Here is a 17,261-nt window from a genome sequence, read left to right on the forward strand (position 1 = left end):
GACAAATGATGGACAATGTGGTGATTGCCCAGGAAATGGTGCATACTATGAAGATTAGGAAAGGGAAGAAAGGCATTGTGGCCCTAAAGCTGGACTTGGAGAAGGCCTATGATCGTATCAACTGGAACTTCCTAATGGAGAGTCTGGAGAGAGCTAGGATCCCGGACAGTTGGAGAAAGCTTATTGAGGTTTGTATTACTTCTCCTGTGTTTCAGGTTATGGTGAATGGGGATATGTCGGAGGAGTTCTCTCCGAGCCGGGGTATCCGTCAGGGTGATCCTATGAGTCCCTTCCTTTTCGTCATTGCTATGGAGAGGCTTTCCCACCTTATTCAAGATGCCATTGATATTGGGAGCTTCCACCCGGTGGCCATCAACAGCTTCTGTCCCCAGGTGACTCACTTATTCTTTGCTGACGATGTCCTCATCTTTCTTGAAGGTAATGAGGAGCAGTTGAGTGTCATTATGGATATTCTGGATTGTTTTTGTTCGGCCTCTGGTCAGAGACTTAATATCCAGAAATCTAGGATGATGTGCTCTAAGAATATGAATCCGAGAATTTGTAAAAGATTAAGTGATTTGTCCGGTATTCCTCTTACTAATTCTCTTGGGAAGTATCTGGGTATTCCCCTCCACAGTGAGAGAGTGTCTAAAGTTTCCTTTAAAGATACTTTGGATAAAGCCAATACGAGGTGTGCCACGTGGAAAGTCAAGACTCTCTCCCTCGCTGGCCGTCTGACTTTAATTCAATATGTGAATTGTGCAGCTCCCAACCACATCATGTAGGCTTGTCAGCTTCCGGATCCTGTGCTTAATGATCTTGATAAGATTAACCGGAGATTCCTGTGGGGGGAGGCTGCGGAAGGAAGAAAGATCCATCTGGTGCCTTGGAGTGAAGTTTGTCAGCCCAAAGATTCAGGTGGCTTGGGTATTAGGAGAGCTAAGGATAATAATAAAGTTTTATTAATGAAACTCCTTTGGCGTATGTGGCAATGCCCCTCTTCTCTCTGGGTTCGCCTTCTTTGTGGTAAGTATCGGAAAGATAAAATCTTCAGGGGCCCGAAGGAGAGAGTTGTCAATTGCTCCTTCCTCTGGAAAGGGCTTAGCGCCGTGTTTGCTGAGTTCTGTTCGGGGGTGGGTCTGGAGGTGGGTAATGGCAATTCTATTAGCTTCTGGTTTGATACCTGGATTGGGGATAAACCTTTAGTGGATGTGTGTACCTCTCCCCCGCCTAGTGATATCCGCAACTGGAGGATTGCCGATGTGGTGGACTCTGAAGGGGATTGGATCTGGCCTATGTTCGATTCTTTCTTTAGTCTTGAGACTCTCCTTAGAATTCGGGGAGTGAAGGTGAGTAATCAAGCTGAAGATTTGGATAGGCATTGCTGGGCGCTGACGAACAATGGAGTTTATTCTTGCAAATCTGCCTTTGAAGCTTTTTCCCTCAATAGGTCTGATCATCCCTCGGATATTTGGAAAACCATTTGGGCCCTCAAAGTTCCCTACCGTATTAGGAGCTTCCTGTGGCTGGGCATTAAGGACATGTTGCTTACTAACTCGTATAGGCACAGAAGGCACTTTGCAAACTCGGGAGCTTGCGGAAGATGTGTAGGCCATGTTGAGTCTTTATGCCATGCTCTTAGGGATTGCCCTAAGAGTAAAGAGGTTTGGAAGAAAATTCTCCCACATCACATTTTCTCTTCCTTCATGGCCCATTCAGTGGACGACTGGTTCTCTGTTGGTATTAGTGGAAAGTTACTGTCTTATATGGAGCATGGTGACATCTTCTTTGCCATTATCTGTCATCAGGTTTGGAAATGGAGAAACGAGGAGATTTTTGGTAACAAAGCCGTGCTTTTGCCTAACTTAGCTGAGTTTTTTTCGAAGAAACTCTCATCTATTATTGATAGTTTCAAAGGAGAGTCCCTTGCCAGTTCTTCCCAAAGTAGTGATATCCATCTCGTGAGTTGGAGCAGGCCTAGAGAGGGGTTTGTGAAGCTGAACACTGATGACTCCCGACTCAGTAATGGTAAGATTGCTGCCGGAGGAGTTCTTAGAGATGCGGGAGGAGCCTGGCTTTCTGGGTTTACCCAGAATTTTGGGTTGGGTTCTTCCTTCTCTGCGGAGCTATGGGGCATTCTCTCAGGAATCCAGCTTGCTAAAAGGCTGGGTGTTAAGAGGCTTTCTGTGGAGTCCGATAACATGGAGGCCATCAATATGATTTCGGACAATCATGCCATGGGTCTTCATAGTCGCAACCTTATTAGAGCTATTAAAAGGCTTAGCGGATCCTTTGAGACCTTAGAGTTCAGCCACATTTTCCGTGAGCAAAACCGTGTTGCGGATCACTTGGCGACGGCTGGCCATGAGGGGGAGTTAGGTGTTTCTACCCTGTCCGTTCCCCCTATTGCTCTCTCTCCTCTTCTTTTAGAGGATAGGATTGGGGTTAGCTTCCCTAGGCTAATCTCTGTGTAGTTGTTTTTGTTTGTTTTGTTTTTCCTTTCTTTTTTCTACCAAAAAAAATATTTTTGTATTTAATATATTTAAAAACATTACACATTTCATATATTACATGGTTATTGCAATTGAACTTTACTTATTTTCACTGTATGTACTTCAAAATGTAACATAAAAACTACTTAATTTTACACTTTCTAAACTTATGACTACTAAACTACAATCAACGTTTCAAAATAACCGATGATGAACTCGAAATAAAAAAAAAATCGAAGAATTGATTATATTTTAAACAATTTTAGTTCTTCATAATTTTCGTTTTAAAGTCATTTAAGTGTTGTTTGATTAGCAAAGAGAAAACGAATTTTGAGAGAGAGAGAGAGCGCTTCTGAAATGTTGATTTTAAAAAATATAAAATTTGGTTTAATGATAAATATCGTTCTAAAAAATTTAAATTTTAAATATTTTCATTTTTAGGTTATTAATGGTCATTTTTAAGACGTTAATAAAAATTTAGCTATATTAGATTTTTATGTTACGTTTTAAAAGTTTAGTAAAAACTATTTAAATTTGAATGTTGATAGTTGTAATTTACCAGTTTCTTTTCAGATTTTCCTAATGATGTTTTGAGTGGTAACTTTGTAATTGTTGTATGTTCCTCTTCCAATGTAAACGGGGGAGTAAATTGCTTACCCAAAAGATTAAACAGTGGTCCAAGAAATCAGAGAGCAAACGTCAACGTGGACGATAGCGGGACCTCCTGCGCGGCGGGAACCGATCTAACGTATCCCGTTAGCACGTGACACCCACCTTCCCTGTACAAAAAGCGAAAAGCCAGGGGGGCAAAACTGTAACTAATGAAAATAAAGAAAAACAATGAGAAATTTTTTAGACGTTGACGCTGCATCCGTTTTGCTCACCGCTCCCCGCTCCAGCTGAAAGAGAAAGAAAGAAAGAGAGAGAAGACAATGCATTTCTTCCATTAGGACCAAAACGCTCCCTTCCTCTTCTCCTCTTCTTCTTCTTCTCTACCTTTTACGGAAAAGATCGTGGTGAGTTAAATCTCGCCGGTTTTTACTGTTCCATTCGGTTCCTTTTCCTCTTCCTCTTCCTTTTTCTTTTGCTGTGCCAGTTATGCCCTTTGCTTTACTCGCTCCTTTTCAGCTTTCTTCGACGCGTAAAGTAATGGTTTCCTCTCCATTTTTCTATTTTATCTTCTAAGCCACGTTTCTATTCAACTTCATTTCAATCTTCCTCGCTCACGACCTCTGTTTTTTTATTATCTTAAAACGAAATCGAAGCTATCCAGAGATATGATCTGTAAGATATTTTTGTTTAAATGTGATTAATAAACTTACAGTTGCTACTTTTTTTTCTATAAAAAGCCACGGCTAAATGCACGGAAATCGGGATTCCCTTTAATTAATTAATTCCCTTAATATTAGTAAATGGGGAGTGATTATTATTTTTTTCTTCATGAGTTGCAGAGCAGGCACAAGATAGCTCGAGATTTGAGAAGAAAAGAGAGAGGATAGGACTTTCTCTTTCAGATCAGGGTAGAACATAGAAATAGCAGTGGAAAACGACACCGTTTTACCGGGAGAAAGGAATATACAGTCTGTGTAAACCTTATCTTCAACTGCATTGCTAAACTATGAACTGTGTTCACTAACTGTCTTGTGACAGTGACACAACATTTATTATAGGTATATTTCTCTCGGTTTATATACATACATGTATGTAAATGTAATCATGTATTGTGAGTGAGGAAGAGAAATGTGGGTAGGATGGGATGGGATGGGACCATATCACTACAGACACGAGCTTATTGTGTCCAGCTTCTATAGGTTTTATCTCAATTTCATGGTTGGTAGCCAGCGCAGGACGTTTTCTGCTTTCACATTGCGTTTGATCTGATCGTTATTGAATAATGAAAAATAAATTTGGAGATGGGTTTTCATTTTGAGGTTTCTATTATTATTGTTTTTATTTAGCTTAAAACTAAAGTTAAGCAATTATTCTAATCACAACCACCTTTAATTATTAATCTTTCTTCTAGTTGTGAATTGTAATTTGTTTTTGACGGTTGCTACCTATAATTTGCTTCTCGCTCCTGTCCCGAGTCTAAATCGGTCCATTTGTTTTTCGAGTATAGAAAAGATATATACTTGTTTTTGTTGTTGTTGCTGTTGGCTAAATTGATGATTAGGATGTTGTTGTTGATGTGACTAATAATTAGAATTTTCTGTTGGTTTTTTTATCTGTTGGGTAGTTGGATAATGGCCATGATTAACTTCTTGTTTCAGATACTGCAGTATAACGATGGATCTACTATCTTTTTTGGAAAATGCAACAACCTTGTTTTTAGCGTCTTTACTTTCTTAAATCTTAGGAAAAGCAAGAGCAACTGTAAGTAATTTAACTTCTTCCTCAACTTTCGATTTCCTTTTCTCAGGAATTTGAAATTATGAGCTTACTTTTGGTTTGATTGTTCGTGGTCTTAGAAGATCAAGCGTGAAGCGTTGAGAAATGGGTTCCATTGAAGAGGGAGAGCTCCCTTATATGGATAAGATGCAAATGCCAATTGCTCGTGAGGAGAGAATTCTTGTTTTGGTGAGACTACGGCCTTTGAATGACAAGGAGATTCTTGCAGAAGAAGTTGCTGATTGGGAATGCATCAATAACACCACCATATTGTACAGGAATACCCTTCGTGAAGGCTCTACTTTTCCATCTGCCTATGCATTTGGTAAGTGCATGCTGTGAATCTTGTTCAAAGGAAAAAAATTGAAATGACGATTGTGTATATTGCCACCAGGGAGGAATCAGGCTGCTATATTTAGGGTGTTGTTCAGCGAATTAGCTTAGCGTATTTTCAGGCAAAGCTTTATGTTTATGGTGAATATTTCCTGGGTTGCATTGAAATTTTAGGTAGCTTTTATGCAAATTTAATTCTCAAGCCTGCATTCTGGGCGCAGTATGCCTGAATGGCTGTTTTATCCCTTTATCTCTGTGGTGCTTCCCAGCACAAACCTAGGATACTTAAAAGAGATTAAACTCAACTTTTTTCCTAGCTTGTGGACGGAATACATGTATGACGTGTTAGATTGTGCATGTTAGTTTCTCACTTACCCATTGTAACCCAGAGATCCTTGCAAATTTTTTGCTTCCTGTGCTGTAGGACGAACAGATGCTTTATGGTGTCAGATTCCACAGCACTACAAAGCAACAGGCTCCTTGCATTATCTTGTGAATTAGGATTAGTTCTTTCGAATTTGATCTCTGTGCTGTATATATTTATGGAATTATAGTTTTCGTTGTTGCTTTAACAACCAAATTTTTTATGGATTTGCAGTTCATCATACTCTAGAACATGATAGAATCGGCTTATGTGAGCCTTTACTGGTTAAACTATATTAACTCCTTTGTCTTTTTGGGGATAGACAGAGTATTTCGGGGTGATTGCTCTACAAGGCAAGTTTATGATGATGGAATCAAGGAAGTTGCACTGTCAGTTGTCAGTGGTATTAACTGTAAGTATAACATGAGTGCCCTAGAATTCTTGTGTACCAAGAGATGAAATGATCTTCACTACTACTGTTTATTTTTTCCAGCAAGTATTTTTGCATATGGGCAGACATGTAGTGGAAAGACATACACAATGATGGGAATAACCGAGTACACGGTGGCAGATATATTTGACTATATACATCGGGTAATCAAATTTTTAATCTCTTTTCATTCTTTTCAATTTGATTTTTTTTGTTTATAAAATATTCTTTTAATGCTGATTTTCTTTTTATGATGCCGTTGTTGCAGCATGAGGAGAGAGCATATGTTTTGAAGTTTTCAGCGATTGAGATATACAATGAAGCTATCAGAGATCTCCTGAGTATAGAGTCTATTCCACTTAGATTGCTAGATGATCCAGAGGTGAATGTCATCATCTTTTTTCTCCATTGATCCAACAAATGAGGTCATAAGTTGCTCTAATTCTTCTTTATTATTTAGAAAGGGACCATAGTGGAGAAAGCAACCGAGGAAACACTGAAGGACTGGAACCATCTCCAGGAGCTCCTGTCTGTTTGTGAAGGTAAAGAGTTGTAAATAAGTCATGCTGTCAAGGATGATGATGGTATGTATAATTACGTTGTTTCATCCCTGCAGCTCAAAGACGGATTGGTGAGACCTCATTGAATGAGAAAAGTTCCAGATCTCATCAGATTCTTAGATTGGTAAGTTCTTTCATCCCCACCTCTATAGTTGGAGCATTTAATTGCTTGGAAGTATATGAAGTACTTAATTGGTTGTAGTTTTTGATGTTGGCCTTTCGCTTTTCTGATTCTCTCAGACTATTGAAAGTTCTGCTCGTGAATTCCTAGGCAAAGAAAATTCAACTACTCTTGCAGCAACTGTGGTATGGACTATTCTTTGGCTGATTAAATTGACAAGGTTAATAAAGAGTATGGTAATATTTACAATCTGGGAGTAATTCTAAGTTATTTTTCTTGTTCTTTTGGCAGAATTTTGTTGATTTGGCTGGAAGTGAACGTGCATCTCAGTCATTATCCTCTGGCACAAGATTGAAAGAAGGATGCCACATAAACCGCAGTTTACTGACTCTGGGAACTGTTATTCGCAAGCTAAGGTTGATCTTTGCTTCCCTCCTTTTCCATGTAACTTTCAGATAGTGTCTGTACTTATGTATGTGTGTAGTGTGTAGATTATGAAAACAACTGTAGATAAAATATTATTATTTATATATAGTTAATATACCTAGTATAAATTTAATGTGGTTATAGGTATTGCTTATTGATGGTTTACTTGACTGTTGTGTTACATCTAGATTTTCTGTACATAAAGTTGATACCTTCTTGAGGGCGAGCCTTAGCGCAACGGTAAACGTTGTTGTCGTGTGACCAAGAGGTCACGGGTTCGAGTCTTAGGAGTGGCCTCTTGCCAAATAAATTGGCAGGAAGGCTTGCCCCCAGTACACCCTTGTGGTGGGACCCCTCCCCGGACCCTCGCTTAGCGGGGACGCGTAGTGCGACCGGGCCGCCTTTTCTTTTTTTTTTTTTTTAAAGTTGATACCTTCTTGATAGTGCTATTTTAAATAGGTACATTGGGATAGATAGTTAGTTTTGGTTTGTTCAGCTCTTTTTCACGCTAATGATAAATATCACAGTTTCAACAAATTTCTAAAATTGCTATGTGATGATCTGTTTATTGATAAAGCTACCTCCAACTTGCCTTTTCTTCCATTACTAATAATGTGAAATTTATTTATTCATAAGGAAAGTCGAGCAATTTATGTGTTTGATGCAATATACAATTGTTTCATAAACTCGCTCGTACTTATTACACACCACCTTTTTTAGAATAATGCTGCTAAATGGTATGAAGAAGGGCAGTGCTCAGAGCAGTTTGAATTGAATGAGATCTACCTTTCTCTACCCCTCTGTTATTTATTTCTCTATATGTAGTGGTGGATATTTGAAACATTAGCAGATGATGGGATCAATATTTATATCTTATCAAAATGGTGCTATGATGATACAGCAAGGGGAGACATGGACACATCAATTACAGAGATTCTAAGTTGACACGGTTACTGCAGCCTGCTTTGGGTGGCAATGCTAGAACTGCCATTGTCTGCACATTGAGCCCAGCCCGCAGCCATGTGGAACAAACTAGAAACACTCTTTTGTTTGCTTGTTGTGCAAAAGAAGTTACTACAAAAGCTCAGGTTAATGTAGTTATGTCTGATAAGGCACTCGTTAAGCATTTACAAAAGGAATTGGCTAGATTGGAGAGTGAGTTGAGTCGTCCTGCTCCTGCTTCCTCAACCTCTGATTATGCAGCTTTACTTAGAAAGAAAGATCTTCAAATTCAAAAGGTAATGATATACTTTTCTTTCTCTTTTCTGTTGGCCAGGAATGCTAATTTCTAACTTATTTGCAAATGCTTCTGACTGTGCTCGTATTTCTATACACAACTACAAAACTTTCTTGGGGGCTCGTGTTCATAACTATTACATTCAATATTCTTTATTCTATTTAAAAAGGTTACTTGATCATAGTTTTTGAACTGTGGTTTCAATTAATTCTTGATGAAGAAAGAATCACTGGAGGTCATTCTTCAGATGAATTCAGTTCACTTAATATATATATCTATGCTATTTTTTGTATCATTTCTAAGCATAGAGGCATCATCGCTCATCATGAACTTTGAGCAGTTACATAGGCCATGAGGGAAGGTAATAAACCATGTAATCTTGGAGCCAATCTTATACAAGGCCAACTGTAAATCGAGTTGGCAACATCAAGTAGAGGTTCTCATGGAGATTGAAGGATTGTGAACTTTGACTGCTATGCATGATGACATCACCAATTATTGTAGTATCTTTCCTTGTATTTTGCATATGGTTTACGGTATGGTAGAAAGGCTTTATGCTAATGTGAGATGGTGCAATTATTGTAGTATTGGGTTAAACTGTTTACACGAGATTCTTTCTTGCAGATGGAGAAGGAGATAAGAGAGTTAACCAAGCAAAGGGATCTTGCTGAATCTCGTATTCAGGATTTGCTGAAAATGGTTGGACATGATCAAACATCAAGAAATGGGGTATGTAATTATATCCTAGTTATTTTTACTTAGTTTATTTTTGGTAATGCTGCTAAAACTTTGGTTCTTGCTTTATATGGTAAATCAGATGGTTAGTTCTCATCATAATCAGCATAAAAGAGGAGATGCATGGGAAAATGAATCTTCTGTATCGGAATCTTCAGATGTTGCCTATCATCGTTACATGGGTGGACGTGTCAGAAAATTGAGGAATATTTATGACGGAGGCAGTGGAAGCAGCATGGGAGAACCTTACTACCTTGAGGACAATATGGAGCACGATTCTGTATCAAATACTTCTTCACCTATGTCAATGGGAAAGAAGATCACTGTAGCAGCAGAAGATGCTGATGACTACTGCAAGGAAGTTCAATGTATTGAAACAGACGAGGCAAGGAGGAAAAATTACATTGAACCCCATTCAATATCAAATGGTGAAATTGAAGAAATATTAACTTCGACAATGAGTAGGGATGATAATGCAGCAGGCGAGGAAACATCAACTCCAGCAAATGGATACAGAGAAGCGGGTAACACACAAAATGGTTTCACATATGACTTGTTGGAGCAGAGAATGAACCATGTACAGATGACAATTGATGCTCTGGTTAATCCTGACGCTAATGAAACATCTCCAAAATCCTCTGATATGTCAAGTTCTAGAAGCATGAACTTAACTAGGAGCTCGAGTTCCAGAGAGAATTTTATGGCAGAGTCATCTCCAGACCTTGGGAGGGAAGACCATTTGGAGAGCACTCCCCCAAATGGTTCTGAGAAAAACTTTGCTGGGAGGCCGAAAAGTATGCGGAGGAAGTTTCCTCCACTAGATTATGATATTGATACTGCAAGGTTATCAAGAAATGATTCTCAATCTTCTCTTGGTAGTGGATATACAGATGATTTGGGCAGTCCAAGTATCAAAACTTCTGCTGACGAGGATATACCTAGCGTCCAAACTTTTGTTGAAGGACTGAAAGAGATGGCGAAGCAGGGATATGAGAAGCAACTAGTTGATAAACAGGTGAGAGTTCCTTTCCTTCTTACTTCCTTCATCCGTCTTTAAAGCTATTATATAAAAAATTATGTTGTAACTCTGTCTAATTTACTCTTGTAGGTTCAGGGGTCAGACTCAACAGCTAGCATATTTGCAAACGCCAAAGATGTCGGTTTGGATCCCATGTGTGAAGCACTGGAAACTTCTGATGATTGGCCATTGGTGTTTGAGAGACAGAGGAAAGAGATAATTGAACTTTGGAAAACTTGCAATGTCTCCGTAGTCCATAGGACGTATTTCTTCCTTCTCTTTAAAGGTGACTCAACAGATTCCATATATATGGAGGTGGAACTTAGAAGACTTCACTTCCTCAACGAAACACTTTCTCAAGGGAGTCGGGCAGCTGGAGGTGGTCGGACAATCACTTTGGCTTCAAGGTTTGCTTCTGTCTTGTGAGCAATGTATGTTAACTAACCTGTTATTTTGATCTAATATTTGAATATGGATTTGACAGCATGAAGGCCCTTCACCGGGAGAGAGGGATGCTAACGAAGCTGATGCAGAAGAGGTTATCAGAAGAAGAGCGAAAGACGATCTTCCAGAGGTGGGGTATAGAGTTGCGCTCAAAACGTAGGCGGTTACAGTTGGCGAACCGATTATGGAGTAACACAGAAGATATTAACCACATCACAGAGAGTGCTGCCATTGTGGCAAAGCTGGTAAGATTTGTAGAACAAGGGGAAGCTCTTAAGGAGATGTTTGGACTTAGCTTTACACGCCCAAGTACAAGGAGGAGATCCTTGGGTTGGACACACATTAATTCCACTCTTTTATAGGCTTCTTCTTCTATGCCATATCTTGTAATTGTACTGTGTTTTATTGAATTAGATAGACCACATAGCATTCATTATTTACCTCCCCAGAAATTGAAAACCCCGTTCTCCTATTGTTTAGAGTTGTAAAAATGTAGCTAGTGTCGTGTTAAAAGTTGAACTCGGTTTTGCCATTTTTTAGTCAACTGGTGATGATTTCTGAGCTTGAAATGGAAGTGTAGTGATCCAAAACCCTCTTGTAATATTTTAAGTTTTACAATATTAACTATGTTTAGTTTAGATTTATTGATGCATGGCGATTCATTCTGTAATTTGCTCATTGAGATTAGATTGTCTAAAAGTAATTGCTGGATTAACTGAGAAACAAATTTAACAGTGTGCATTTTGCAGTTAAGTGCAAATTTGATGCATTCAATTAAAAAAATATAAAATTTGTGCATGAAACTGAAAGTGCAGCAAAACACTGAAGTATTTCAATTTGGTTGCGTTGCATTGAACTTTAGTGTGAGATACTGTTGTGATTAGATAAATAAATAAAATGTCATGATCATTAGAGTAATTTTGGTATTATTTGGGTGGTTACTTATTAATTAGTGCTTGATTGCTTAAATAGTTGTTATTTTAATAATATTTTACAGCTATAATAGTTGTACTATTCACAGCTCGATTTTGATCACAAAGACTTTAATGATCACATAATATTTAGCCATTCACTGTTAGATTTAATGGTAAATGATTAAATTCATTTGTTCATTAAGATGCATGTGAACATGCCGATTCACATTTGTAGGAAATTGTAACTGTTGCCACATCATCAGTACTTTCCTATTTAGAGTCTCTCTTTTATAAGGTTACATATCAAAATTCCTAATATTGACATTGATATTAGATATTTCATTCCTTTGGCAATGGAAAAGTACATTTTTAATTTTTTTTAGCTACCATGTAGTTGCCACGTTATAAGTAAAAGTCGGTTATTTTCAACATAATTACCGCATCACTGTTCCGGTAATTTTTTCTATCTAAAATTACTATAATGACTTTATTACAATAATAAAAAGTTCAACGATTTTATTGGAACAAAATAAAATTTAATAGTCATTTAAGTACCATTAATGTAATTTACCAATTTTCTTTTACGGAAGAACAAAAATACCGTAAACAATAGCAATGCATTGCACGGTTATATTTGCTTACACATGTTTATTTAATGTTTAGTGTTTGATTCAAATCGTAAACTCCTCACATAAAATGAATAAAATTTGAAATTTATGCTAAAATCCCAATTCAATCCAATTTGATCGGGTAGCTTCAATTGCGGGTAGAGTTGTCTCGGAGAATCAATTTGGTTTTATCAAGGGTCGGCAAATACATCAGTGCATTGCTATTGCTTCGGAAGGGGTTAATTCGCTGAATAAGAGATGCTTTGGTGGCAATATGTGTTTAAAAGTGGACATTCGTAAGGCTTTTGACACTTTAAGCTGGGATTTCATGTTGGAAGTGCTGAGGGCTTTTGGTTTCTCGTTGCAATTTCGGAATTGGATTTTGAACATTCTTTCCTCTGCGCGTATTTCGATTATGTCTGCTTCAGGTTGTCATGGCTATTTTCCTTGTTTTAGGGGGGTTCGTCAGGGGGATCCGCTGTCTCCAATTTTATTCGGCTTGGCGGAAGATTTTTTGAGTAGATACATATTGGCACAAGTCGCTGCTGGTCTGATTTCTCCAATGTGTTATTCTGGTTCTGTTGGGATGCCTTCTCATCTTTTGTATGCGGATGATATTCTAATTTTTTGTCGTGCTAGCTTGGGTAATGTTTCATCTCTCAATAACATTTTCACAACATACGGGTTGCTTTCAGGACAAGAGGTTAGTTGGGGAAAGTCGGAGGTTTTCTTTGGTGATTCGGTTACTGGCAGACGTCGGTTACGTATGGCGGGAATGAATCGGTGTTAAAATTGGTGCCCTTCCTTTCCATTATCTTGGAGTCCTGCTTTTTCAAGGTGCTCCACGCTCCAAATTTCTTGCCCCTATTGCGGATAAAATAGTTAGCTCATTTTCTCGTTGGGCGGGGCGGACTCTCTCTATGGCGGGGAGATTGGCTCTGGTGAATTCAGTCATCACATGTGCATTGGTTCATTCTCTAATTGTGTACAAGTGGCCTGTTAGCTTATTAAGCCGGGTTAGTCGCTGCATGAGGAATTTTATTTGGACTGGTTCGACCCTTGAGAGGAAACTGGTTTCGGTGCCTTGGAATTCTTGTTTTAAGTCGTTAAAGGAGGGGGGTCTTGGTCTGAAGCATTTGGCAACGTTGAATATTGCATTATATGGTAAGTTAGCTTGGGGCTTAATTTCATCTCATTCTCTTTGCTACTCTTTGTTGAGGTCTCGTTTTTTGGGAAAGTCTGGTTTGCTTAGGCCTCGGATTTCTCGGTCAACTATTTGGTTATCTATCCAAGCTTCTTATAGGCTTTTGAGGAAGCACTCTTTTTGGTTGCCTGGGAATAGTTCTGATCTATTTTTTTGGACTTCTGAGTGGTTACTTCCGCCTATTGCGGAGCAAATTGGCATTCCTCTTTTGGTTCAACATTCCCTTACGGATAAGATTTCAAATTTTTGTCACAATGGAATATGGACTAACCTTCCTGATCTTCCGGATCTGCAGTTGCAACGTGTTCTTAATTGTAGGATTAGCGGTGATGATTCTGATGTTTGTTATTGGCGGCCTGCTAGTAATGGAATTTTTACTGTTCGTTTGTTTTATCAGTGGCTCCGTCCTCCTCTATTCACGGATCCGGTTTTCTTTGCTATTTGGAGGCCTTATATTCCTCCTTCGCACTCCATGGTTTGTTGGCGGGCTTTCAGAGGTTTTCTCCCTACGCAGGCTGCATTACGGGCTCGTGGTATTCCAATTGTATCACGTTGTCCGCTTTGCCTGTGTGATCAGGAATCTCTTGACCATCTGCTTGTTCATTGTCCGTTTGCGGCTCAGATTTGGCACAGTGTTTCGGGTTTGTTTGGTCGCCGGTTAGACGTCTCTTTGTCTCTCATGGATTTCCTAAAACTTGTAGTTACTCATCGTTTTAGTCCTCAAATTAGGGTGCTTTGGAATAGTGCTTTTGTTAATTCAGTTTGGGTCATTTGGTTGGCTCGAAATGCTTGCATTTTTTAGGAGGTTAAGCCGGATATTCATTTTTCTTTACGTTTATTATGGGCTTGTTTGAGGGGCGCAGACTCTTTCAATTTTGGGACTGTTTGGAATTCTTACGTGGAACGTCAAATACTGGACACTCCTAGTTTGGCTCCTAGACTTCATCGGGCTCCTCGGGTGATTGCGGTTTGTTGGCAGCCTCCTCCGGAGGACTGGATCAAAATTAATACTGATGTGACGGTGGTTTCTGGTGTTGCAGGTTGTGGTGGTATTTTTAGGGATCGTCTTGGTCGGTCGCTTGGTTCATTTGCTTTACCGCTTGATTGCGGTTTAGTGCATATGGCCGAACTTCAGGCGATGTTTTTTGCTATTTCTGCGGCTTATCATCGGGGATGGCGGAAGATTTGGATGGAGTGCGATTCCTGGTATGTGGTTTATATTTTTCGCTTTCGTCCCGTTGTGGTCCCCTGGACTATGCAATCGGACTGGAGGATTTGTTTGCAGTTTTTGAATCAAATGGAGGTTGTTGTTTCCCATATCTTTAGGGAGGGTAACCAGGTCGCTGATGCTCTTGCGAGCTTTGGCCGTCTGAGTTCGGGTCAGATTTGGTGGGATTCTTTCCCCGATTTTTGCTCTCTTCTTCTTCGGGATAAAGCTATTGGCAGGACTTTATATCGTTTCCGTTAATTTTACATTTGTTTTTTATTTTTTTTTTGTTCTGATATTTGTATATATTTCTTAATTCTTCTTTTATATAATTTCTGGGTGTGGGTTGTCCCGGGGGTGCCAACCTAGTTGGGATTCCTGTGGTTTGCCTTCTCCTCTGCTTTATTAAAAAAAATCCAATTTGATCAGGTTATATATATATATATATATATAATTATTTTTTGCTTATTTTTTTAAAAGAATTATATTTTGTTTATTGAGTTTTATAAAATTAATTAATCAAAAAATTTAGGTTATTTTATTTTTATTGTTTATATTATAGTTTAAATTTAAATTTTAATATAATATAAAAAAAAAGGGCGGCCCGGTCGCATTACGCGTCCCCGCTGAGCGAGGGTCCGGGGAGGGGTCCCACCACAAGGGTGTATTGGGGGCAAGCCTTCCCTTGCCAATTTAATTGGCAAGAGGCCGCTCCTAAGACTCGAACCCGTGACCTTACATATTACTCAGAATTAATAAATTATTTACAATTATCTTAAACTCTTAAATAAATTTATTTAAATATCAAATTTTAATGGGTTTTTAAAACTGTTTTTTTTTCCTGCAACTGATTAACTGAAAATTTGATAAAAATAAAAATAAAATTATAATATTCTGATATTTTAAGATTTAAATCATATAATGATAAAATACATAAAAATAATTTCATAATTATAAATAAAAATTAAAATATAATTTTTAATGTAATTTTTTCTTTTTCTTTGAGTAAACAAAAAAAATATATTAGATTTAGATAAGGATTCATGAAAATCATGTTAAATTATATTTAATTTAAACTACAATATGTTATTATTATTTTATATATTATAAATATTTATGATTTTGTTCTATAATTTATAAATTTTAAATTCTAAAAAATGTATTTTAGATTTATAATTTTAAAATCTAATAAAATAATAATTTGTTTAGTTTGATATTGTTTATATTATTAAACATAACTAGTCGAAAACCCGTGCGATGCATGAGGTATGAAACTTTTATATAATTTAGATAAATAAATAAATTGATATATTTACTTTTAAATAATTTTATACCATGCTATGAATTTTTTTTATATTATGTATATTTGAAATTAATATATATATTTTAATGATAATTTAAATTAAATTAATTTTAAAAATAATTGACCACTTTTTTTTATAGAATTTTAACTAAAGATGAATGATTTATTTATTTTTACAAAATTCAATGATTTGTACTTTTTAGGAATTTTAATACATTTTCATATTCCAAATATTCTGTGAAACAATAATAATAAAATAGCAGATTAATTAAGAAATGTATTAGAATATAATAAAAAACCAAAAATTGAATTAAACTATAATTAAAATTAAATATTATATTTACGATACAAAAAAAATTACAATATAGGGTAAAAAAATTGAATTAAACTACAATTAAAATTAACTATTATATCTACAATACAAAATAATTACAATCTATGTTAAAATGGAAGCAACATCAATTATTTTATAAACTATTACAATCAATACTTTTCTGATGTTGCATATGAAGAAACTTTATCAATTCATATGTTACATATAAAAAAATAAAATTCGTAAGAATTAGTCACAAATTCATCTTGGTGATAATTATTTTGGTTGATGGAATTTCATGATCACCAAGTATTCGAATTCAATTATTCATTCTGCTACAATAACCCAATATATCTAAATGAATCAGTTTAAGATTATGATTTCTCATATTTTCATCTCGTAATATTTCATCAAGACATTCAATCAATTTGTTCTTCATTCTTTCACTATATAGAATATCAGCCATACTCGCAAATATCACTTATTTGACTTCATTAATATTTTCTAATAATTATATATTCTTGAATTTTGTAAGTAAGAAAAACAAACAAAAGAATTGAAAAAAAAATGAAGGGACGAAAAAGATAATTAGGAGAGAACCATCTTCCTCTCGGGTTTTTTTTTTAAATAAGAGAGAATGTCGAGACATAAGCGTATAAAGAGGAGAGTGAAAATATTTTTTGCCCATTAATTAAACATTTTATTTTTTCTTAATGAAGTATTAAGTCCATAAATTAATTTTAGTTAAATAGAATTAAATCGCAATTGTAACCACTCAGTACAAAAAAAAAACGTTTTATAATTAATATGTGAAATTAATTATATTAATTAGAATCATCATGCTCAACATTTGAGAATTTGAAGAGATTCAAATAATAATATTTTCTTAATTAATATTTTCAATAATTTGTCCTATGATCATATTTCATTTTCATCTGTTAAAAACTCTTGAAATACTAACAATTTTGTACGAATCATAATATAATAGTTAAAAACTATATAAGTCAATGTTGCAAAAGCAATTATCTCAATATCCATAATTAATGTACATTTTTAGCATTTTGAGCATCAAAATTTATTTTTATTTACCTTGATTTTGAATTCGTATCTAGCATAATCCATATTCTTCAAGAATAAACATATTATCAAGTGTATTAGACGCTT

At 36.5% G+C, this 17,261-nt stretch overlaps 1 protein-coding gene across 8 annotated transcripts; it reads left to right on the forward strand.

Moving 5' to 3' along the window:
• Window positions 1-3,344: 3,344 nt before the first annotated feature.
• On the forward strand, window positions 3,345-11,213 carry LOC136221816 (kinesin-like protein KIN-7E). 8 transcript variants are annotated; one of them, XM_066009255.1, is made up of 16 exons: window positions 3,345-3,508; window positions 3,944-4,162; window positions 4,763-4,865; window positions 4,961-5,205; window positions 5,900-5,989; window positions 6,071-6,171; window positions 6,276-6,389; window positions 6,468-6,549; window positions 6,624-6,691; window positions 6,808-6,873; window positions 6,980-7,104; window positions 8,016-8,352; window positions 8,976-9,080; window positions 9,169-10,101; window positions 10,195-10,511; window positions 10,589-11,213. In XM_066009255.1, the coding sequence occupies exons 4-16, from the start codon at window positions 4,986-4,988 to the stop codon at window positions 10,908-10,910; spliced, it is 2,880 nt and encodes a 959-aa protein (XP_065865327.1). In that variant the 5' UTR covers window positions 3,345-3,508; window positions 3,944-4,162; window positions 4,763-4,865; window positions 4,961-4,985; the 3' UTR covers window positions 10,911-11,213. The 8 variants fall into 8 exon arrangements, with proteins under 8 accessions (XP_065865327.1, XP_065865328.1, XP_065865333.1 ...); XM_066009254.1 differs by lacking the exon at window positions 3,345-3,508 and adding an exon at window positions 3,522-3,776; XM_066009260.1 differs by lacking the exon at window positions 3,345-3,508 and adding an exon at window positions 3,522-3,776 and having other exon boundaries at window positions 4,964-5,205.
• The last annotated feature ends 6,048 nt before the right edge of the window (window positions 11,214-17,261 follow it).

This window comes from Euphorbia lathyris, chromosome 3, assembly GCF_963576675.1.
Source record: "Euphorbia lathyris chromosome 3, ddEupLath1.1, whole genome shotgun sequence".
Classification (NCBI taxonomy): domain Eukaryota; kingdom Viridiplantae; phylum Streptophyta; class Magnoliopsida; order Malpighiales; family Euphorbiaceae; genus Euphorbia; species Euphorbia lathyris.

Bases quoted from the DNA above. Each gene is read 5' to 3' on its own strand.
- LOC136221816 (XM_066009255.1), top strand. From the start codon at position 4,986: ATGGGTTCCATTGAAGAGGGAGAGCTCCCTTATATGGATAAGATGCAA. The intron at 5,990-6,070 runs GTAAGTATAACA...TATTTTTTCCAG, and splicing joins AGTTGTCAGTGGTATTAACT to CAAGTATTTTTGCATATGGG. The intron at 6,692-6,807 runs GTAAGTTCTTTC...TGATTCTCTCAG, and splicing joins CTCATCAGATTCTTAGATTG to ACTATTGAAAGTTCTGCTCG.